Source organism: Thalia democratica, chromosome 2 (assembly GCF_965202585.1).
Source record: "Thalia democratica chromosome 2, ktThaDemo2.hap1.1, whole genome shotgun sequence".
In the NCBI taxonomy this organism is placed as follows: Eukaryota; Metazoa; Chordata; class Thaliacea; order Salpida; family Salpidae; genus Thalia; species Thalia democratica.
In genome coordinates this window covers 50,237,956-50,261,543 of record NC_139166.1, presented here as the reverse complement: position 1 = coordinate 50,261,543, position 23,588 = coordinate 50,237,956, and the positions used below count along the sequence as shown (strand labels likewise).

General features: G+C 27.2%; 2 protein-coding genes across 2 annotated transcripts; both read right to left on the bottom strand.

The window, feature by feature from the left end:
- Positions 1 to 11,034: 11,034 nt before the first annotated feature.
- LOC145849658 (solute carrier family 22 member 15-like) lies at positions 11,035 to 20,948 on the bottom strand. Its single transcript, XM_082954666.1, has 12 exons — positions 20,792 to 20,948; positions 18,691 to 18,801; positions 18,424 to 18,553; positions 17,982 to 18,146; positions 16,242 to 16,371; positions 15,838 to 15,935; positions 14,744 to 14,867; positions 13,676 to 13,816; positions 13,411 to 13,505; positions 12,981 to 13,168; positions 12,629 to 12,835; positions 11,035 to 12,279 (listed from the first exon to the last, which is right to left on the bottom strand). The coding sequence occupies exons 1-12, from the start codon at positions 20,873 to 20,875 to the stop codon at positions 12,247 to 12,249; spliced, it is 1,506 nt and encodes a 501-aa protein (XP_082810792.1). The 5' UTR covers positions 20,876 to 20,948; the 3' UTR covers positions 11,035 to 12,246.
- A 54-nt stretch (positions 20,949 to 21,002) lies between these two features.
- LOC145849846 (uncharacterized) lies at positions 21,003 to 22,369 on the bottom strand. The gene has a single exon (XM_082954922.1). It carries the CDS (start codon positions 22,339 to 22,341, stop codon positions 21,613 to 21,615), a length of 729 nt encoding a protein of 242 aa, XP_082811048.1. The 5' UTR covers positions 22,342 to 22,369; the 3' UTR covers positions 21,003 to 21,612.
- Between the last annotated feature and the right edge of the window lie 1,219 nt (positions 22,370 to 23,588).

Below are 23,588 nucleotides of genomic sequence, written 5' to 3'. Positions count from 1 at the left end.
TTTAAGGCTACTAAATGATTTTTTGAATTTTTTAAAGAGTTATGAATTTTTTTTTAAACCTTTAATAAAACAGTATGTCTTGAAGAAAGCGTCAAGTACCTAGCTAGTAGCTATTATTTATAATGCTTTATATATTGTATATAATGGCTTATTGTAACAAAGTACCTTTTTGATACTATAATGTCTTCATCAAATACAGCAGTTGGTAAAATACGACCGCTTGGCCAGATCAGGAACGCCAAGCAGAAACTACTGGTCCTCATAGTATTTTTTAGCTTCCAAACAGCTTGTGCGAAGCAAACAAACTGAAGATGTTTCTAGTAAGTATTCACAATTAAAAAAAAATTAAGTGTTAGTAAACAGTTTTATTTAAAGGTCTTTATATTAAAAGTTTTATCTTATAAAGAATTTTGTAGCACTTGTTTTATTACGGCAGCCCCGTAAACAATTTTTCTAAATAACCTAACTAGATACTAATAAATGACTGCCGACTAATGGTTTGAAATATAATTTAGTTATTTATCAGCTGAAGTAGATGTAAAAAAATAATAAAAAATTCAAATGTAGCTATCTGATATTTTACCCCTTTATTAAGCTTAGTTGCAAAGAGATGCAGTTTATAACGTAAAACTTAAGATTTTATTTAAGAACGGATGATTAAGTCTTTGTAAATATACAGGTATACAAATAAGATACTTTAAATTTTTTAACGTTTTAATATATTGTACATAAGTTTTCTAAATAGATATAACAACTATTATAGAACTAGTAGGTGATTTATGTGAGTGACACAAAATTGCAATCAGCTCAAAACAAAGTGCTTGTAAAATGTTTCAAAATAATAAACTCCATAATAAAACGAAGCATGTTAGATGAAAGGTTTCTACAAAAAACTATTAGTTAGTTTGTGAAAGATTTCAAAATTACTGGATGTATACGTTTTATAACTAATGAAAAAAAATTATAATAAATTTAAAGGTTTTATGATGCTAGTTTTGTACAGAAAAGTTTTCTGTGTGTTTAATATTTTCCAAAGTATACAAAATAAGTTTGATGATTCTTGAATTGAGTTATAATAAGTTTTCTCTTCAGAAAAGTACCAAGTAGAGTGTCATTTATATTAAGACATCGAAGATCGAACACTTCTTTAAAAATATTAACTAGTTGCGAAATCAAATCAAGCTATTTTCTATTAAATGAATGCTCTTATCTTTAACTTATGGACTATTCTTATAGAAAATTTAGACTATGTCTTATACTTTTTATATAAGCAGGAAGGTTAAAAAATGTAAAAAAAAAATTAACTGATAGTAGAATTTTAAATATAGATTTGGATAATAGAGGTAAATGCTACATAATATCATAAATATTTTTGTATGGAACAGTCATGAGTAGTATTAAAAAATTGAAAAATAAAAAACTTGTTTTAGACTATTAGTTTTTATTATTTATATTTTATTAGATTAAAACCTAGTTTAGCTGATTTGAAAAATATGTTCAATTAAAAGTAAGTTTATTTAACACAATTAAAAAAAAAACGAAAATGCTCAAAAAAATTTCAGTCATAGTACCTAGGTATACAAAAAGACCTCTCGGTCATTGGGTCGCACACCACAATAGACTTTAAGATTTTAAGATTGTTTAAAGAAAATCAAACAATTTGTTCATTTGATATTCTTAATGAACACTTTCTATTTTCAATATTCTTTTAATATAAGGTTAAAAATAGTCTTAGTTTTACATAAGTTATCTACTTTTAAATACCAATTTAAACAGATAGATATTATACTAAAATAAAAGCGACCTATCGCGTAATGACGCGACATAACTACACATTTCTTTTGAACTAACTTTTGTTTCAATATTATGTTTTATGTTAGATAATATTTTGATTTAGTTTACAAAATGGTGTTAATAGTTTTATAAACAACAAAACTTGGATAATTATAAAAATAAAAAGTATGTATCCCGAAATAATTTATATTTTTATTTTTCTAATAAAAGTTGTATCTTTTTTATTTTATATACAGTTAAAAACAATACTAAGTATTGATATGTACTCTTGTTAGGAATAAATGTTAGATTTATAAATGTCAAACATAATTAAATGTTTTTGTTTTGTGCTCTCCTAATATGTTATTGTCTATATACCATACCCTGCTTCAAAGCCTTTTGAAAAATTTAAACAAACTCTTTATATTTTCGTAATGTGGACCTGTGTTCTTATTCGTAGTTATTCCAGCTTGACCTTCTGCAGATAAATTGTAACTTTTTTCAAATGACAGTTGTAAAAATTTATCTAGTTTTAAATAATATTCGTATTAATCTTTTTTTTTGAATTGCGGAGATTTTAAAACTAACATTTTGGTCTTATTGTCATTTTTACAATAAACTTTGTTTTTACAATATTTTGAAACAAACAGTAATTTTTCAAGTAAACACTTACATATATGAAGTTTACCAACTGTTTTCTTAGTTATATAAAAATTTGACAAATTTATTTAATTGTTTAACAATACTAAAAAATGTTTTGAACAAACTTTTGATGTGACCTAGAATATTTGAGGTTGTTACCTCAAAGTGCATACCGCAAATTTTTTCAGCAGAGATGCACATAAAAGTAAGTTGTAGTAGTAGGTCAAATTAGTTTCTTGACGACTAAAAAAATGTACTAATTTATAATAAAATTATTATATTCTTAACTTAAAATAAATAAAAACCTTTAAGTCGGTTGCTTGTGTTGACACTAAGAACTAACCCTTATTTTACTACTAGATTTTTGGAACTTTTTTTGATGATCTACTTATTTAAAGTTTTATTTAAATCTAAAAAACGAAAATCGTGCAAAATTGGAATTTTTCTGAAAAGTTTATTCAGGCTTATGGTATAAAAAAAAAAGTGAAAAAAAAATATTTACGATATCATTAAAATCATTTTGATAAGTATGTTTAAAAAAAAATTTGAAAAATAAATATTATTATTGGAGAAAAGCTTGTATAAATAAAAAAATAGTAAAAAAATTAAAATTTTTAAAGGGGCCCCACTCAAAAAGTCAAACCCCAATCCAATGGATTTTTTTATAATAAAAGACAAAGGACCGTTCTCAAGACCAAAAAAAAGTTCATAATTAGCTATTAAGATAAGGAAAATAATTGGTCTAAAGTTTAGACATTTTTATAAAATTCTAAAAAACGCTGTCAAGCTAAGTTCACGCTCGTAAACAGCACACCGCAAATTCTTTCAGCAGAGATCCACATAAAAGTAAGTTGTAGTAGTAGGCCAAGCTAGTTTCTTGAAGCTTTAGCAAGAAGTATAACGTAATACTTTTCAATAACTTTCGTTAAGTTTCAAAGCAATTTAAAAGTCAGTAGCTTGTGTTTATTAAAATAACCCTAATAAGAGAAAATATATAGCTGTATTTTTTAATTTATTTATGCATAATATTTTAGTATTTTCAAAAAATATACAAAATTTAAAAGTTAGTGTAAACAATTTAATAAAAAATTACAACTCAAAGTTAATATGCAATTACCATTAAGTTAGTAAACTAGTTTATTTCTTTAAAACACTGTTTCAAAGATTATAGTAGTATTTCTAAAAGTCAATTAGTGTTACAAAAGCAAAACTTTGTTCTATAAATTAAACTTCCGTCATACATACATATATAGTAAATAAACTTGTTACAATAAAGTTACTGGTACAAAACTATTATTTTTAAACTAGTATTGACTTTTTATTTAAAACTGGTATTGTTTTATTGTAGTATTAAATTTATTTATACTATAATTTAATACTAAAAAGTCAGCTTTATTATTGATCAGGGGCGTGTTTTGACGACTGATTTCCTGTTTCATGTGAACCCCATAAAAAAAAGAAAAAAGAAAAAAAAAATCTTAAAATATCATTAAAAACGTTGTTTATTGACTTTATTTTGGTTATTTGATAAACTTTCAATAATGAATGTTGAATTTATAACACTGAAAGATTATAAGTTTCCGTAACAAAAAATGCTCGTTTTTGCCCAGCTGAAATAGATTTCAAATAAAATTTTAATTGTGACATGATAATAGGTAAAAATTTTAAAGTGGAATTTTTTTTCTGGGAAACTTTTTACTAAGATGCTTTTAGTTCCCATTATAAATTGTTACTTAGTGTAAATAACTTTTGATTAAGTATTGTTTTTCAACTAGTAAGTACAATTTTACTTAAAAAATGTCCAATATAATCACTAAAGTTTTATTTTTCTTAGTTGATTGTATATAATAATATTGTGTGAAGCTTTTAAACCTTGAAAAGTTCAATTTAGAGAGCTTTTAAAATCATCTTTAGACCACTACACCAGCTGGCAATTTATTCTTTTATCATTTAATGGTATTTTAATATTTTTATTTGATTTATTTAATTTTTATGTACCTATTGGCCACAAAGTTGATTCTTGATTTTTTGAAATTTTCAATTCAGAGAGATTTAAAAACCATCATTAGAATCCCTGCACCATCAGGCAAACTTTTATTATAGTTTAAAGATATTTTTAATTTAGTTGTATAAGTCTAAACATTTTTTTAGTAAAATTTCAAACTTAATAGATTAAATTAGTTGAAAAAAATATTTTTATTATAATTAGATATATAAATTTCAACGACTGTGCCGATGTGATGCTCGACAAGTTTAGGACCATGACGTCACAATCAATAGAGGTAAGCTCGCATTTAAACCTACTTACATTGGACGTTATTCTGAGATGTGCTTATTCTTCAGATACAGGCTGCCAAATCGACAGGTTTTTACAAAAGTATTAAAGCAATATCGTACATATGTACTTTTTTGTTGGAGTAAATTTTGTTTAACATTGTAACAAAAAAGCACGAATTTTTTTGTTTTATTGAACTCTCAAACCATCTTATAAATGTATTAAACAAATTTTTATTGATAACTATGATGTTTTTCAAGAATTAAAATAAAAAACTCCAAAACTTGTTTTAAATTAAGTTTTAGTTTTAATAAATTAATATGTATTTAATTTTGTTATTTTGTCACTTGATTGTTATTTAAGCAAATTGTTTATAAATTATTTTGTTTCATGTATCATTCATTGCATATAAAAATACCGAGAAAAAAAAAATTTTTTTTTTTATATTTAAAACAAATCTTACCCCTACCCTTATAATACAGTATAACAAACAACAAATATGTTCAAGCGGTGCACAATGTAGCAGAGTGCGTAGTAAGAAGAATTGATAATCCGCTTCTTCAGCTAGAATTCTTCTTCAAGCTATCGAGCCTAGGTTTCTATAAGAGTGCCGAAATACTACACGAAAACACTGCTAGAGTTTGTTTACATCAAGTTGCTTTTTCAAAACTTTATCAAAACAAAGTTTCATATCATTGCCACTACTATTTTATATCTATAAAAATTTTAAGTTTAAAAGTTAAGTTGATAATTTTATACATATATATCAATATTAAGTTTTGTATTTGTAAAATTTCAAAATTTAGAAATATTTAGTAACCATTTAGACAATGTAAAATGATTCAGTTTCAAAACCTTAACTTTTGTTGAATTTAATTAATCAATTTAAATATTATTCTAAACCTTTTAAGGTCATCAATTTTTGTTAAAGTATCCTTTTAACTCTTAAACAGAAATACTTTTTTTTCAAAGGGTTTTATTATTAGTTACTTTAATTAAGCTGGTTTTACAAATAGTTTTACCTAATTCTGGTAAAACTTTGGTTAAGTTTAAAGTAAAACTTTTGTACGGTTTTTTTTTTTCACAAAAAAAGAAACTGCATCGGACGAGTTTTCGCAATGAACGAGATGAAAGTGGTTGTTAGCGCCATCTTGAGGAGGTTTAAATTAACTATGGATGAGAGCAAACCGGCTCCTAATTTGTCACCCAAGCTAGTCCTTAGAAGTTCAAACGGAGTTCATATTAAATTTGAACCAATAAAAGCTTCCTGTCAATTCTAGAAAAAAAGTTGTCAAAAGTTTTCGTTTTGGTGTTAGTGTTAGATTATATTATTTTTTTTTTCAATTTTGTAGAGCTTTGCAGCATATACATTATATCTTAACAGTTTATACATTTAAATTTAGTACTAAGTAATTCATGATTAAATCAAATAATAATTTATCATTTTGGTTGTGTGACTCGATGACCGAGAGGTCTTTTCGAGCATCCAGGTCCTTGAATCAAAACTTTTTTAATCATCTTTTCGTTTGTTCAATAAACTATAATTCACATGAATTAAAGACTGCAGTTTGCATCAAAGTTTGTTTCGATTTATAAGGTATTATAGTTCCAAAAATAACAAACTATAAGTTTAAGTATATTATTAAACCCTTAACATCCGAGCTAAAATAAAAGATAAATTCTCAGATAAAAAAGTATGCATTAACATAACAAATAACTCAGATATTTTCTTTAAAAAAATCATATTTAAGAAAACTCCTAAGTTATTTTGTTGTAAAATTATTTTAATCTTTAGGCTCGATCAGGTTGAAAAAAATATTTAAAAAGATTTTATGGTATTTGTGTCGTTAATTTAGTTTTAACTCTTAAATTTATTCCTAACAAAACTGCATTGCCACGAGATACCCCTTGGAGCCAACATTGGCTTACATATTTATAGGTTATGTTTAATCAAAAAATATTTCTTTTTTCAATCACTAATTAATACGCTTCAGGTATTTGATGATTGCTTTTTTTATTGGTTAAAAGAAATTGTTGATAAATTGTTGATAGGTCTTTTGATTTTTTAAACAATTCCCATATTTCACTATAGAAAAAGAAAATGATAACGAACTTGCTTTTTTAGATGTGAAGATTTTACTTGAAAAATGTAGAGGTTTAACACCTGTGTATAGCAAAAAAAAATTAAAATATTGTTATTTGAATTTTAATTCTATCTGTAATTTAAAGAGACTAATGAATTTTTACAGAATTTTTTGTCACTGTGCACAAAAAAATTGTTACCTAGAATCGTTTTCCAGTAAATTCAACCAGATTGAATAGTTATTATTAAAAATTGAATATCTACAAGAGTACACTTAACAAAACAATTAATTAAAATTTGAATAGTTTGGTTATAACAAGACATTAGGATCTCAGAAATGTGTAGTAACTTAAAAACTTTAAAAATCAAAATTTTAGAGAAGAAAGTAAAATAGTAGATCAGAACAACTTATTATGCGGCAAATTCAAGAATTATCTTCATGTCAAAACCACTAATAACACAAAGTGGTGAAGATCTTGTATCTAACTTTAAAAAATTATGTTATTACATATTTCAGGTGCAGGCTATATTAGATTGACAAAAAACAAATAAGAAAAAGTATAAAAAAGCATTTCCCAAAGGGCATAGAGATTTTTTGTAAGAAAAGGATAAAATACTGGTAAATGTACGTCGATTGCAGAAAATTTAGTAAAAACCAACGTGTGCAAATGTTTTTAATTACAATATGTTTTAAAAATAATTATAAGTTGTTATAATATTATCGATTAAATTAAAATGAAAGTTATTTATATTTTTTTAAGGAACCTGTTTTATGTAAGAAAAAAAACTGTTACACTGTTTCTTTATATTTGTAATACTTTATGTTTTATTAGCCGGATTTTTTTCATTGTATTAATGTGTAATTTTATTAGAGGTTAATTATTTTTAAGTAAACTTAGTTAGTTTTGTCTGTTTCTAATTACTTTTGCCTTTTATTACTCTTTTTATTACTTTGTTACTATATAAGCTTAACAAATATTTTCTCATGTTAGCTATATATTATACTGATGAAAATTGCTCGAAATATAGTTTATTGAACTGTATGTCCTGTTTTTTGTTTTATATAGGCATAAATAAAAACACAAGCTTTTTAAAATAAAACAAATAAAACAAAATTCACACCGTATACAAAAAAATATATTGAGATATATCATAATTTGTTCAACACATGGATGGTTAACTTACTTAAAATTTTTACTTTGAATAAGAGTTATTTTTTAAAGCAACCGTAATGATTAACTTCAATTTTATTTTCCATTATTAAAACTGAAAATTAAATTTAATTTTAATTTAAAACAAAACACTTTATCTTTTGATTTACCAAAATATGGGTTAGGAATATATTTATAACTCGCCAAAGCTTAATTTTAGAAAGAATATTTAAAACAAAACATTTTTAAAAGTTAAAAACATCAGTCTAAAACTCTAACCTATGCAACTATAACTGTTTTCTAGGTAGTAAACTACTAAATGATTCTTTCCTAGTTTATAAATAAGACGTTTTTCAATTTAAAAATATATATAAATATAGACGCTAAAAAGACGCTCAAAATATTTGGTCTTAAGTCCTGGTGCACGAAGAACCTTTCGGTTATGAAGTCGCACACCACAGATACCTTTTAACGTTTTGTCCAGGACAGGTCTCAGGAATGTGACAGTTAGTTTACATTATTATTTAGAAAAACTTATTCTGTTATCGAACATTCTTTAGGCATTTGCTTCGTTTCTTTTCTAGTTTTTTTAGTTTCATCTTTTCGTGAAACTATAAACCAGGTGTAGTAGTAATCTGTCATTGTTGGAAAACTGTTTATAGCGTTAGTTACATGGAAAGTTGTTTGTATTTATTGCTAACTAAATAAAGTTCCAGACTATTTTAGCCATAGTTGTATACCACACAGTGCATTTAATTAATCAATAGTTTTCGGTGATTTTTTCTTGGATCATCAGATTTTTAAAGTCTGAAGTTTTTAGGGTAATTGTATCGTTCAATGAAAATTAGTTATCAGCATCAAAAAACTCTGTACATTCCTTTAAATATCGCTTAATAGTTAAGCGCTCCCCGAAAACTAAAAATTTTTGAAAAGTTTGAACATTTAATTGGAAGTAGTTTTAAACAGTGTAGAACTCCCTTAAAGTTTTTGAAAAAAAATAGCTAAGTATTATTGAGCTTATGCCATCACAGTCTATTTTGTTCCCTTTCCAAGTGTTTGTCTGTTCTTATATTTAGAAGTGTACTCAATAAGCGGAAGGGTCTGTTTCTCAAACTGTTTCTGTTGAAAATTGTTTCTCAAACGAAGAATTATGGTACTGCTTTGTCACTAGAAGCATAACTTGGTAATGGTTTATAAATCTTTTTAATTTAAAATAATTAACTCAATATTTTGGTAGATAGGTCATAAAGGGTAGAATATTTTTTTTACAAATTTTAACTTTGGCTTTTATTTGGTAGAAAAATTTATTTAAGTAATTAATAAAACAGTCTATTATGATTTCTCAATTTGTCTTTTCCAAAGGAACGTTTTAAACTTTAGCATAGAGTTTTGCATCTTTGAAAAAATTAAGACAATTAAAGTGACTGCTAGGTTAAAAATAAGCAAAATAATAACAGTATTTAAAATGTTTTTTACCAACCCATATAGCCTTAACTTGACTATATATATATATTTATCTAGATGGTATTACCAAAAGTTATTGATGATTTTACTAAAAACTATACTCAACAAGTTTAAAGCAAACTTACATCCTATGCGACTTAAGCCAATCTGTACAATTTAGAAAACAAATTTTGTGTACTCTTTTAATAGTAAGTTATCTCATTGATATATGTACTTATACTCTAATTAGGGTCTACATAAATTTTGTGGTTGCAGGCCAAACTTTGAAGATAGAGTTATTTGCGGGCCGCAGCTGTAGTTTTAATCTTCATAAGACCTCTGAATAACTAGCGTAATTTTAAATCTCCCTTAAACTTTACTTGATATTTTTATTTGTTTTTCACTTTAAAAGTACTTCATTAGTGTTCAATAGTTTTAAAAATAAACTGTGGGCCGCATCATTTTCCCTTTACTGACCGCATCCCATATAACGGAATATTCTCACGAACGCAGCTTGCCGACCACTGACCTAGATTAAATGTTTACCCTGGCAGGGAATTATTTGTAAAATTTCATATTAGATACTTTGAATTTTAATACAGTTTTAGTATTTACCAACAAATATAATCAAAGTTAATTTGTCTTTATTGAAGTTTTGTTGTGAAAATTTGATAACAAGTCTATAAATTTAATGATGTTTCTGATAGCGCAAAATTAAAAATTAAGTTTTTTTTTCCAAACTTTGTATATAAGTTTATATTTAATAAACGTTAAATTTCCATATTTAAATCTTTCAAAAATGATTTTTATCTCGAGATGGGTTTAACACTGTTAATCATTGTTACTACTTATCTAATGGTACATCTTACAGTCTTATTGAAATAGTATGCATCAAAAATTAAAGCATTAGTATATAAGAAACTAATAGCTTAAAGACAAAAGTGGTAAAGAATTTTAAAACAAAAACTTTATATGTTTTTCTAATTATCCAGGGTATACTAGGCAAGGTGGCAACTTTAAAACTAAAGCCTTAAAGTTGCCACCTTGCCTAGTATAATATATCACTGTTATTTTTTTTTTTATCTTTGAGTATTTTAAATTTAAAAATTGTGTTGACAAGGGTTTTTACTTAGATGTATTATTATAAGAATTTACAATTCAATAAGTTATTTTTATAATTTTTTTTTAGTTCTTAGTAAAATTAATTTATAAATGATTTCCGAAAAGTTGAAGAATAATATGGTTATTGCAAGTTTATATAAACTTTATTTAGTATAATATTAAACAAATATAGGTAAAAATATATATATTTTTTAATGCAACTATTAATTTAGTAATTAACTTCTATTTATCTAACATTTAAAAAGTTCTCTAAAAATGTACATTCATTTTTGTAAATCTACTTTTGAATAAATAAACATAAGTGGTTAATTTATTTTGTAATATTTTCACAGCTAATAAAAAATGTTTTTATGTTTTGTTCTCAGAACTAGTAGATAAGGTTTTTGTTTCAACTTACATGCAAAATCAACATAATCAGAAAGAACTTAAAACAGTGTAAAAAATTAACACTTCAACATTGACTATACAACATGTTTCATAATTTACTTAATTATATTCCATATTTTTATTTTATTCATCAACTACATAAACTATTATATACAACATACACATTATACTTTATTTGGCAAAAAAGACATAATTAATCAGTACACGCGGTATAAACTAAATTAAAGAGCATAAATTATTGTAGTCACGAACTTTTACAATAAAAATTAATTTGATATACTATTTAAACAAACAGCAGTTTAACACAACAAACAACAGTTCAAACAGCATTTTCCCCATACTTCAATGAGAGTTTATTTATATGAGAATCGCAAACATGAGAACTATCATTTTTGTAAGGATAAAAACAAACAGTACTTCACCAGACACAAAAATTGCACAACGAAAGCAAACAATGAAAAGTACAAACAAATCAGTGCAAAAAAAAAGCAGCACTTAATGCAAACAACGAACGGATTGTTTCAAAGCCGGGCGCGTTTGAAACAAGACTGTCTATTAAGTATCGCCAATCGGAAACGGTGACGTCATAATCACGATTATTGTGTGACGTAACAACGAGGTTGTACTTCGTGTGAATGTATGCGCAAGACGAGCGACAGTTGAGAACTTGATGAAGTTTTCAATTTCGATTTTATTTTTGCTGCGAGGCAACTGTCTCTTGTGCACTTAAAAGGAAGCAGGCTCATTTTTCATGTGAAGCCGCGTATCAAGTTCGAGTTTTTCAGCACAAAAATAGATCGGCGAAAATATAAAAAAGCTCGCGCAGACAGATAACAGTTTTGTGTTGCGAGTTTTGAGAAAACTCACTTGCGCGTTTCGCCTTATAAGGCAGTGCTGCGTGATCGCTCATGTGTGACGACTTTCTGCTAATGACTTGCTTCGCAAAGTTTTTCGAGTTTGTTTGGAAGTCCCTTTTTACGCTGAACAAAATACCGCCGTTGAAGTAAAAGATACCGTAAATTTGCCGTGTACGCATTGTGCAAAAATTAAATTTAAAAAAATAAAAACCTAAACTAAAACATTGAATGCACTAAACAGTTCGAGCTGGATACAAATAAATTGGCGGATGTGAAAAACAGCAGTTGAAAGAGCGCAGCAAAAACAACAACTTTAAATAAATTGGAGATAAAGCGGCCGACGATGAAAAGGCACTGTGTATGGAAATATTAACATTTTCAACGCGAGCGAATAAACGCCCAACCGAAAAAAAAACTTCCTTATAAGCACCAAGCGCGCAATCACCGAAGCGCGACCGTTGAAAAGCGTTTCGGCTTAAGAACGCTCGGAATGTTGCTTGTGACGTCACAATCTCAGATGGAAGTGTCGCCTCGCAAAAGCTGCGTCTGTGTCACAAATTATGGTAAGTTTAAAGTCACCTGGTCATATACTATTGTACTTATAGTTTAAATTTGAAAAATTTTGAGAGCAAACTTCAAATTGGTATAAGAAAAATTTATAGATATTTAAAAACAATTAGCATAAAGATATAAATTTTTTAAGATTGCTAAACTAGAAATACTATAAAACCTTAGTGGCTTTAGTATTTTTATCATTGATTTTTTAATCAGTAAAAATACTAATTTTGTAAATTAATTAGTTGTATGCACTCATACAAGAATACAAATTAAACTTGATTTCATTACAACTATAAAAAAATTCTGTTTCATAAAACTGTTTTTAAACGAAACTAACTCGATCGTTTGAATACGAGCTTTCGTCAAAATCCATGTTGATGCTTGGTTCGTTGGACAGCCTGTTGTACTTGAACGTGGGCTCCAGGTCGTTGATCGTGTCAGGAACTTTTTTGTTCAGGGTTTCCGGAATGAGCAGGCAGGAAAAAGCAGACAGCAGGCAGAATATCGAGCAAACGATGAATGGCAACGGAGGATAGACTTTGGCCTGTTAACGTCAACATTGAATAATACTTAGACGATTATGTAAGGCTATAAATATTCGTTCAATTTTATCAGTATTCCTTGTGAAGAAAATTTATAGTTTATTTTAAACATTATGACGGTAATACAACTAATAAAACAAAAACTACCATCGACGGGAAAAACGGGGCCATTATTCCGCCTATCCGGGCGCTCATCGAGGAAGTTCCCATGGCAACGTTGCGCACGTTGGTGGGGAACAGCTCGCTCGAGTAAATGTAGATGAGGACGAAGGCAAACGCTATGGACAGTTTTCCGACGAGCGCGAGCAGCAATTTACCACTTCCTTGCACGTTATCTGTGTAAATTAGTACTTTATCAGCCAAATGCTAATTAATTGCCACACCGGAACACTTATCAAACTATCTACAAAGTTAAAAATGTCATTGAAACAACGTTTGATGTGCTTTGTTCACCTTTATTTGTACAATAAAACCACCCATGTTTTTTACACTTAATATTTCAAAAATCAATAACTTAAAAAAAAACAAACAAGCAATTTTTTTAAATTTTCAGGAGCAGTCATTATAATCAAACAACCTTCATCACCGGTTGACGCAGTCGTGAACATGACGGCGAAACAAGAAACAGCTGCCAGCAGCAACGAACCAATCAGAGAGCGTTTCCTGCCAGCCCTGAGCAAAAACTAAACTTTATAATAGTTAAAATGCCATATATAAAAAACGTAAGCTTTCAACAACTTCAAAACAAAATAGTGTGCAATCATAGTTGAGCTACTACAATGCTTTTTATGAACTGTATACGACAAAATATAGAGGTTTTAATATTCAAAACGAAAATTTACCAGGGTCGGTTGATAATCGAGGCGCACAGTGCCATGGCGGGCAGTTCGACCAGCCCGACCAGGGCCAGGCTGGTGAAGCGGTCCGAACTCAAGTCGCCCGCGTTCATCGTCAGACCGTAGTACACGAAACTGCACGTGAACCTGTTGAACATTGAAATCAGCTCAAATAAAATTATGCTTTCAAATTTATCTAAACTTAAAGCAAAACTAGCGAACTTAGTGATTAATATTTATCCTTATTTTTGTTTTGAAACCTTGATTTGCTTCAAGTAAAATCCATTAGATAATTTAAAATTAGTATACACCATTTTTATCACGCATATTTTATTAATGATACATATTATAGCCAATCGTGTATAACAAAACTCTAAGGCTAGGTGAAACTAATACTTAAATAAATCGCATAGCCAGGGGCGAATTTCAATGTATGCGTACTTCTTTGTGAAAAACTCAAAATATTTTTTACAAAAATAAAATTTTAAAATAATTACTCAAGCTATAAATTTTATATACATATTTATTTAGAAATCATAATTAACAAAACAAAACTTTTGTTCAATATAATCTCGTCAAATTTTTAGCAACTTATGCTAAAATATTTAAAACAAATTGTCTTTTAACGATTAAAAAGTTCTTTTCATAGTGTGCAAACATTTGTTGCTCATATTTTTTTTAATTCGTTTTAATAACTCATTTACACGTAAATATTGTATACATACTTTTGATTTGTTTCAATTATAAAACTTCCTACTATCTTTAGTAATTCCTTTTATCTTTTAAGGAAAAGTTCTTTACTTAGTTTTAATTTTAATTATAAAACAATACTAAGATTAAATAATGCCATAAAGTATGTTCTGAGCTTTTAATTTACATAAAACAATGAATACTTACTTTATGAAAACTTATATAACATTAAAAAAAATACTTAATCTATAATAAGTCGCATTAAGCTAACAATAGCTAAAATCCTTTGTCTCGACATCTAACTTAGCGAGCTACGTTTAAAAAATAATATAAGTAGGATAATGATACTTGTAAACAATTGAGTGGTGACAAGAAAACACGAACCACACAAACGCCATGACGAGGCTCCTCGTGGCCATCGTTCTCGTCGAAAACAAGCTGACAATGCCCACCGCTGATTGGTTGATTTTCTTCTCTTCAACTTTGGCCTTCAGACGCAGCGTGGAACCTAAAAAAAAATTAAATTTTGTGTTTGCTTTTAAATGTGAACTTGAGCTGATTTTTATCTATTTAAAAAAAAAATCGAACCTAACTGTGTAAACATAAATCGGAAATCAAAAACATGGTTTGGTAGTTTTAATTTACTGATTTGTGCTACGAAAAATACTTATTATAGTGTATATGTACAAAAAAAAACCTTTTAATTGGCAGTAAACTTTGTAATTTAACTTTACTTTTTAAAAGCTCACCAACATTACTCATCAATAACCGAATTACTTTCATACTCTTACATGATACATCATTAAAAAATTTCGTTTTTAAATTCTTCTAACAAAGTTTTTTTTTACACAAAACAACCAATTATGGTCATGAGAATTTCTCAGTTGTAAGCACGACCTACAACTATGATGATATTTTCATGAAACGTATTTAATCATTGTTTTAAAGAATAAAACTTTTATTACGTGCTCGTTTTTCTGTGAGGTTACAAATAATAAAGTTTTTATAAAAGTTGTAAACTTGAATACTTTATTTTTGAAAAAAACTAAAACTATTCCATGTTTAGTAAAAACAGTTCTCTAATAAAAAATAATAGTTTATTTTTCAAGATTAAAAACTGATTTGTATTTAAACTTTCAAAAATTGAATAAATTTGTTTAATAAATTTAAACTTAATTAAAACGTCCTTAAAACTAATTTAATTTCAGTTATTTCAAGTACTCAAATGTTATATATTCGGTTTTTTACATACAAGTTTATAAAATTATATGTAATGATTTTTTCATAATGTGATACAAAAGATAATATAATAATTAAAACTGGTACTAAGTACTTTATAAACAGATTGTTAAAAACTTAAGGCTTTCGGTTGCGTTTACAAGAGAAGGTAAAACAAAATATTGAGCAAACATTGAAAACGCTATTTGCACCACAGTATGCGAGTAAAATAAATACAAAACGTAGGTAGCAAAACTTACACGAATTTCCGTTCTTTACACCAATGTATTTCATGACGCTTTCAGCTGAACTCACCTTGTTTTTTGAGTATAGCCAACGCGGAGACTCGGGTATTGGGCTGTAACATTATTACATTTGTTAAAAATCAAATGACTTTTAACTATCGACAAAGGTGAGCTACTGGAACGTACTTAAGGATGGATGAAAAGTTTTTATGTCTTTGCATGTTTAAAAAATGCATTCAAGCATTAGCTTTAGTAAAAATATACAAATTTATAAGCAACATGCATGAGTACGTATGTTTCTAAAATAAAATAACTGAAGTGTTAAAAATGATAAACTGAAAAAAACTTAAAGGTTTAGTACAAAATAAATAAAAAACTCGTATTTTTTTATTAAATGTGTTGTACAAACGAGAACGCACATGTAAGCAAAGCACAAGGTGAGACCTGGTAAAGAAGTGACAGCGCAAACAGTCCGCCAGTCGTGCACACTTTTGCCAACACCCGCAAGTACGGCAATTCCCAACGAAAAAAATGCGGGCAACACGCAACCTGTGGAAAATAAATACAATGATGTTTATAATAAAAAATAAAGTGATACAACAGCACTGTACTTTACAGTTAGTTTAGAAAATTCATCCATTTGGAAAAAAGCTATCAAATAAAATAAATAATATGTCAAACTACATCCTTTGTTGGGTATATTTGCTAGTAAACTTGTTTTTCATTATATAATTGAAATTCGCGAGCTTAAAGTACTTTTTGGAGTTGTTTTTATGGCTTTTTATAATTTCAGATAACATTATCTTATAAATAGACCGTTCAAAGTTATTATTCTTACAATAAACTCAGAATAAGATTAATTCAAAGGCGGGAAAGTCTTCTAAGACGGAAACGTTAATAAAACTATTTTTTATTGTGCAGCTAAAAAAATAAACACTTATTAAACTTAAAACAAAAACTTTAAAAAAGAAAATAAATAATATTTAATTTATCAAATTTATGCATAACTTACTAATCAGTATACTAATTTCTATTGAATGTTTATTTTTATTATAACTACAAGATAAGTACTGAAAGAGCTGACAAATATGCATCTAACAATTACTATCAAACAAAAATGTTAAAAATTTGCTCTTGATGTTGTGCATTTATAAAGTGAAGGAGTTGTTAAAAGCTGAACAAACAAACTTTACAAATAATTCAATTTAATGTACTTTTAAAATATATCTATGCTGTTTTGTAAATTTAAAAACAGTAAATAAATACCATAAAAACATTTCAACATTAATTGAAGTTTATCTGATTTTTTCTATTTTGTTTGTTTTTGATATGCCATACCAGTGTTCTTTTTAATTAAAATGTAACCATCTAAAAACAAAAGTGGTTCATTAATAAGAAAAATAACGTTTTACACGTATTGATATTACGTTATTTGCATGCGTAGTTTATAATAATTTATAGATTCATATTACAATACTAAATACTATTACACTGATAGCATAGACATACTAAACAATAAAATGCTTATCAAAATTGATATACTATTTAAAATTTAGCATGGTGCACGACGATTCATTTTTTGAATTATATTTATGTGAAAAATTTTCAAGTTTTTTCAACATTACACCATATAAATTAGGTAAAACTTTTATTTTTTGAATTTCAAACTATATTTAGAGGTATGACTAAAATAATTAAAAACTTACTTAAACATGGTTATTTTTGATAATAACAAATTTTCTTTTCAATTTAATAGATTTTTTAAATTTATTTTAACCTAATAATCTTACTAATTATATATTTTAGTACATTTTTTACAGTTCAAGATATTTTAAATATATGGTTCTGTTTTATTTTTAACTTGATTTGACGGGCTGGAATTTTAATAAAATACTTTTAATATTTAAGCTTTTTTTAAATGGTATAAGCATCATAATTAATAAGGTAAAAATAAGTAAATTTTAAATAGCTTGAAAGTTTTCATAAACTTATAACAAGCAAAAAAAAAGTTGATCATTTTGTTAAGTATTCATAAGACCGCTTACTTACGGATAAAGCCACAATTAAATTTCTGACAGCGCCCCTGTCCATTTTGATAAGTAAAACAAAAAATTACCATCAACACGGCCAGCGGTTATTCTCAACACATTGAATCAAACCTGAAGCGGTCCACACGGACGAGCCCAGCAGCTCCTGGCAGTGCACGAAGCTGATCAGTCCCACGCCGCCGATGAAAAAGCCCACGAAAAACCTGATCGCCCCCAGAACGTGGTAGTCGTTGGCGAAGGTTGACAGGAAGGCGGTGAATATGAATAAAAAGTACGCTGTGAATTAAACTTTAGCTTATAGTTGCTTTGATTTTGTTAATGAAAGAGTATTAGAATATTTAAATATGTAAAAAAAATAAAGATAATACTGGAAGAAACTTTTTTAATGTAAAAATTGAGTGAGCTGTGAATAATTTGAGCTTGAGTTTGTAATTGCTTTGAATTTGTTGGCAACAGAGTCTTAGGTTTTGAAATAATTGAATAAGTATAAACAAGAAAAGATAATACTGATAGACACTTTTTGAAAAAAAAAAAAAAAACATTTTAAACAAACTTTTACTAAAGACGTTTTTCCTTCCGAACGAGTCGGCCAGTTGGCCGAAAACGAGGTTACCAATAAGAATGCCGAACATGTACAACGACTGAATGTAGCTTGCTACTTCCGTGTTTCCGAACAAATTCCACTGCGTTAAAATAATAGCAAATAGTAATATTCTAATCGATGCATTGTTTGCTGCTTTTGTTAGCGAAAATACAATTGAAAAATTACAAGGCTTAAAAATTTCAAAGTTTAGCAGAAAGAATCAATCTAATGACAAACTTCGCTGATGATGGTGTTACTGTCGCTGGCAACCATGCCCCTTGAGTTTATATTTGTCACCGGTTTCGCTCCAATTATGGTCATTAGGACCATTTGAAGAGCCAAAAATATCTAAAACTTTGATGTTTAAATAAAACACATGAATAGCAATACCAAAAACTAATTAGCAAACTTTAAAATTTTTGATTTAAGCTTAAGTGAATTATAAGTTTTCAGCATACTGTCTGCTATTATGTACAGCTTTAGTGATAACAACAAATTTTTATAACTAATTTGAACAAAACAATTAGCTATAACCATTCTTTGAAAACATAATTCAAAACGATTTATATTAAACAAGAATAAACAAATTTTATAATTTGTGAGCTTATTGTCAATTTCATATGTTATTAAAGGATTTACTCAGCGTTATCAACAATCTTTTATCAAATGACAATAAACAAAAAGTTAGTTTGCTAAGTTTTATTGCCAAAACTTCTGCACATCAAAGTAACATTACTTCAATAAAAGTTCAGTTGGTAAACTGCAATTTTATACCTTTCAGAAACTAAATTTTAAGCATTTGAAATATTAAAATCCTAGAAAATTAATTAGAAGCTGATTTCATTTCGTATGTTTTTCAATAATTTAATGATTTCTGGCTGCAAATTAAACTAAAACATTGTAATAATTTTAAATACTTTGTACTGATTTTATTCACACTTAACTTATATTAACGGATATTAACTATAAACCTTATTGTAAAAGTCATTTAACTGTAAATCTTATTTAATAAAATAGTTATATTAAAACTTATTTTCCTAATTACATAATGTAACATATTTAACTGCTTTGTAAATTTTAAAACAGCATCTGAAAACTCATTTTTTTTCTTAAAACTATATAATTAACTATTGGTTTAATTTTTATTCTAAGCTTAAAAATTAAATTAAAGTATAAAAAGCTTTCTAAACAATAATTAAGCATGATTATCTTTTAGAAGTAATGCGTTCAGCTATTTTATAATTTGTACTTCAAGCACTTTAATATATACCCATAAACTATTTTTATTATTTTGTCTTTCATTTATAACTTCACACTATTTATGCTAAAAAAATACCAATAATGTATCAGATATGTAAGATCTTTACTAAAGTAAACCATTTATTCTATATTTAAAATATATTGTAGAACAAAACATTAATTACTCTTTGCAAACAACTCTTTCACACACCATAAAAAACACTTATTTTTTAAAACTGAAGTTGTGAGTAATATACCAAGTTGGCGTGGTCTAAAGCAAACATTTTTTATAGTAATAAAAAAAATTACTAGCTAGTCAATAAATGCAAAAATCCTATTTAAAAAACGAGTAGAGTAAGACTTAAAAGTGGTAAAAAAACAGCTCCACAGAGATTGAAAAATACTTATTTAAGGCTATAAGTTTATTTTATAGATACAGTAATAAATTTGTTTTAATAAAGTGGGTATTTTCGTTGTTACTTTAAAGTTGTACCTGTTGTCATAAATAATTATATTGTAGATATCTTATTAAATTTCGTTTAGTAGTTTTAATATATGAATCTTTAAACGTTAGTTTTGAACTTTATTAATCCTTTTTTTTTTATCTTTATTTTAACAGTATAAACATAAAGCTTAGATAAAACCTACTTAATACTTAAAAAGGACATATAAGATATTTTGGAAATATTTAACCTTTATCACTATTCTTGATAATATTAATTGATTGGTATTGAATACATGATAATTAAACCAAAAATGTTTTTATACCCAAAAAGTTAAAATTTTGTTTAGAAAAACAACTACTGTAAAAAGCTACTGTATTACACATACTTATATCAACTTTTAGGATATTTTTGAGGCGTATAAAGTCATGTGTTAATTGCAAGTGTTGAGCAATACAGTATGAAATCTTATTAATATTGTAAAACTATGTATTAATTATTCGATAACTTTTGTCAAATTTTTCATATAAAGCCAATTATTAATTTGGTGCAAAAAAACATTGATAGATCTTAACCCAAAATTAGGATAACCATATAATTAGATGTGTTAAAAAGTGAGACTTAAAAAGTAGTTAGTTATACAAACTGGAACCGACCTGAACTAGGCTGAAAACGGTCCAGCAATAAAACTGAAACTTTCCAAAATTTCCTACAATACTAAAACTGCTCTCAACGTCCATTGTGTTTACAAGGCGCTTCAATATTTCTTTAAGATTTCCATACTTAATAAGAATTACAATTTAAAGATTTTAAAAGAACTTCTAAATGTTTAAGTAAGACAAAAAGTGTTTGAGTATGCGCTTTATTAATTTTAATAATTAAATATAAAACTCATTAGAAAAATAGATACAAGAAATTTAAGAAAGGTACACTTGAGAAAATATAAAAAGATGTTTAAGGCAACATTCAATTCAAGGTAAAACTTATATACTAAAAATGTCTATCCTTTAAATATTCATCAAAATAATTTTGGTCCATGATAAATTGAAAAGGAAACATGATAGTAAAATTCAAAACTGTAAATATTTTGTATCCATCAAGTTATTTTAAAATATTCTTAGTTTAAGAGCAATAACATTCATAAAAATGAATAAAAAATTAGAGCAAATAAGGCTATAAAATAAAAAATTAGGGAATTTTTAAAAATATTCAAGTAATTGGTCTTAAAAACGGGAATGGATTTTAACAACTTAGAATACTGCAAAATCGACAAACTAGAAAGGTGGTATTAAAATGTTAATTTATAAATTTTAGATGTTAAGAAGATCATAACTTAAAACTTGCAATTACTTGTAAAACTTTAAGACTACTGTTAATTATAATATTAGTCATCAACTCATGAGTTGATCTAGTGATCTGTACTAAAAAAGCAAAAAATAGTGACTAGTTTTTGTCCATGTACCCAAATATTAAATTTTCAAATGCTGCCCAATTCGCGAACTGTTTCTTCGAGCTCACTCTCAGCATTCTTCTTTTCTTCCTGCACTTTTGTCAGCTCATCTTCAAGTTCATCTGCAAAAGTGCTCAGCTTGTCTCGCTTGTCCACCATGTCAGCGCAAGCAGCAAGACTTTTCTCAAGCTGATTGCTGATTTGAACAATTTCATCACCTGCCTTGGCTTCTTTCTTGCCAAGAGACGTTTCCATGGCTTGATAGGACTTGAGAGTGCCGGCAAGTAGCTTGTTTTCAGCAGACAGCTCGTTGTTTTGCACTTCTATTCCTTCAGCCTCGGATTCTAAATTATCAACATCCTCTTCCAACACTTTAAACTTCTTCATAGCTTCTTCATACTTTGTGTCAGCCTCAGCTGCAATATCTTTGGCTCTGGCCAAATGCTCCTCTTGTGTGTCAAGCATTGAGCTGTTGTTTTCTGTCCTGCTTGTCAACTGCTTGTGCTCACGCTCAATGATCTCCTTTTCCTTTGTAGCTTCAGACAATTCTTTCTGAACAACCTGGTACTCGCTGTCAGCATTGTCAAGCTCTTCATCTATTTTGTCTAACTGAGCCTGCAAGTCAGCATTTTTCTTTTCCCACATCTCATTTTCTTCATTGATCCTTTCAAGCTCTTCTTCTTTCCTTGAAATAACTTCAGTTCGCCTGTTTGCTTCAAGCTTCAAGGTGGCAATTTTTTTCTTGATGACTTCCATAGTAAATAATATTTGACTTAGGTAATAAAAAACTAAAAAATGTAGTTGTATAATTGTTATTAAGTCTAAAGAACTTAATCCTTGTAACATTAAGATATAATTAATACAATTAGGTTATATTTGTTATTTAACTATGACTAATCAAGTACAAACTTGTTTCAATTATTTCACTACTTTCAAAACATTAATACTATTATAATATTATAAACCATGTAGACAAGGGGCCATTAGGCAAAAAAGGATACAATTTTAAAATGCTTAAATAAGTCATTTTTACCAATATTTTTGAACAAAAAATTAGTATTTGGTCATTTTATAAAGATAAAACTAATTTTTTTTAAATAAATATTTTTAGTTATGTTAATTAATTGCACTCATGGACAACAAACCATGTTAAGATTTTATGAAGAAATTTTTTGCACAATTTACAGTAACCTGTCAAATAAGTACACATTAGCTAGGTACGCATGTGTTCAAAAATAAAATTAAAACAAAGAGTTTTTCAAAAGTTTATATCTAGCCTGAATTGTCCCAAGGGACCTGAAATTTTGGTAACCATGATAAACACATATTAACAAAATAATTTTCTCTTAAGAGCACCATTTTCTCTTAAGAGCACCACCAGTTTTAACCTTTATTTTTGTATTTTCTACCAAGACAACCAGTTAATATGCAAAAACTGCTAAATAATAAGTAAGCAGGAGTAAAAAATTTTACAACTGTAAACTAGCTAATTTTGAACAAACATAACTTAATAAAAGTTTGATCAATGTATACAAAAATCTTTATCAATTTAAAATTATTAATTAATTTTAAGTACTATTAAAATTTTAAAGGTACAAGAAGATACAAAATAAATTAAAAAACTTTGTAGGTTGAATTTAATTATAAATACACATACATAAATAAATACTTACACAAAAATGCATATACCAAATATTAATTTAGTACAACAAGTATACTTCAATAAACATATATTTGTTATTATGATCAAAGTTTTTGTTTTGGGAGATTTTGCTACAATAGTCATTTGTAAACTGGCTTTTAATATGTTTATTTAGGCTTAGTTTTGGTAATTAAAGACCAGTTGGGTACGCAATTGCGCCAGTCTCATGTAAGATATTTTTAGTAAGTTTTTCAAGAATTTTATACATATCAAAAATAAAACTTTAAAATACAAAATTTGTTTAAATCATAAGAATAGCCCTAAAAATTAAAAGGATTGCCTTAATAATTTATTCTATATT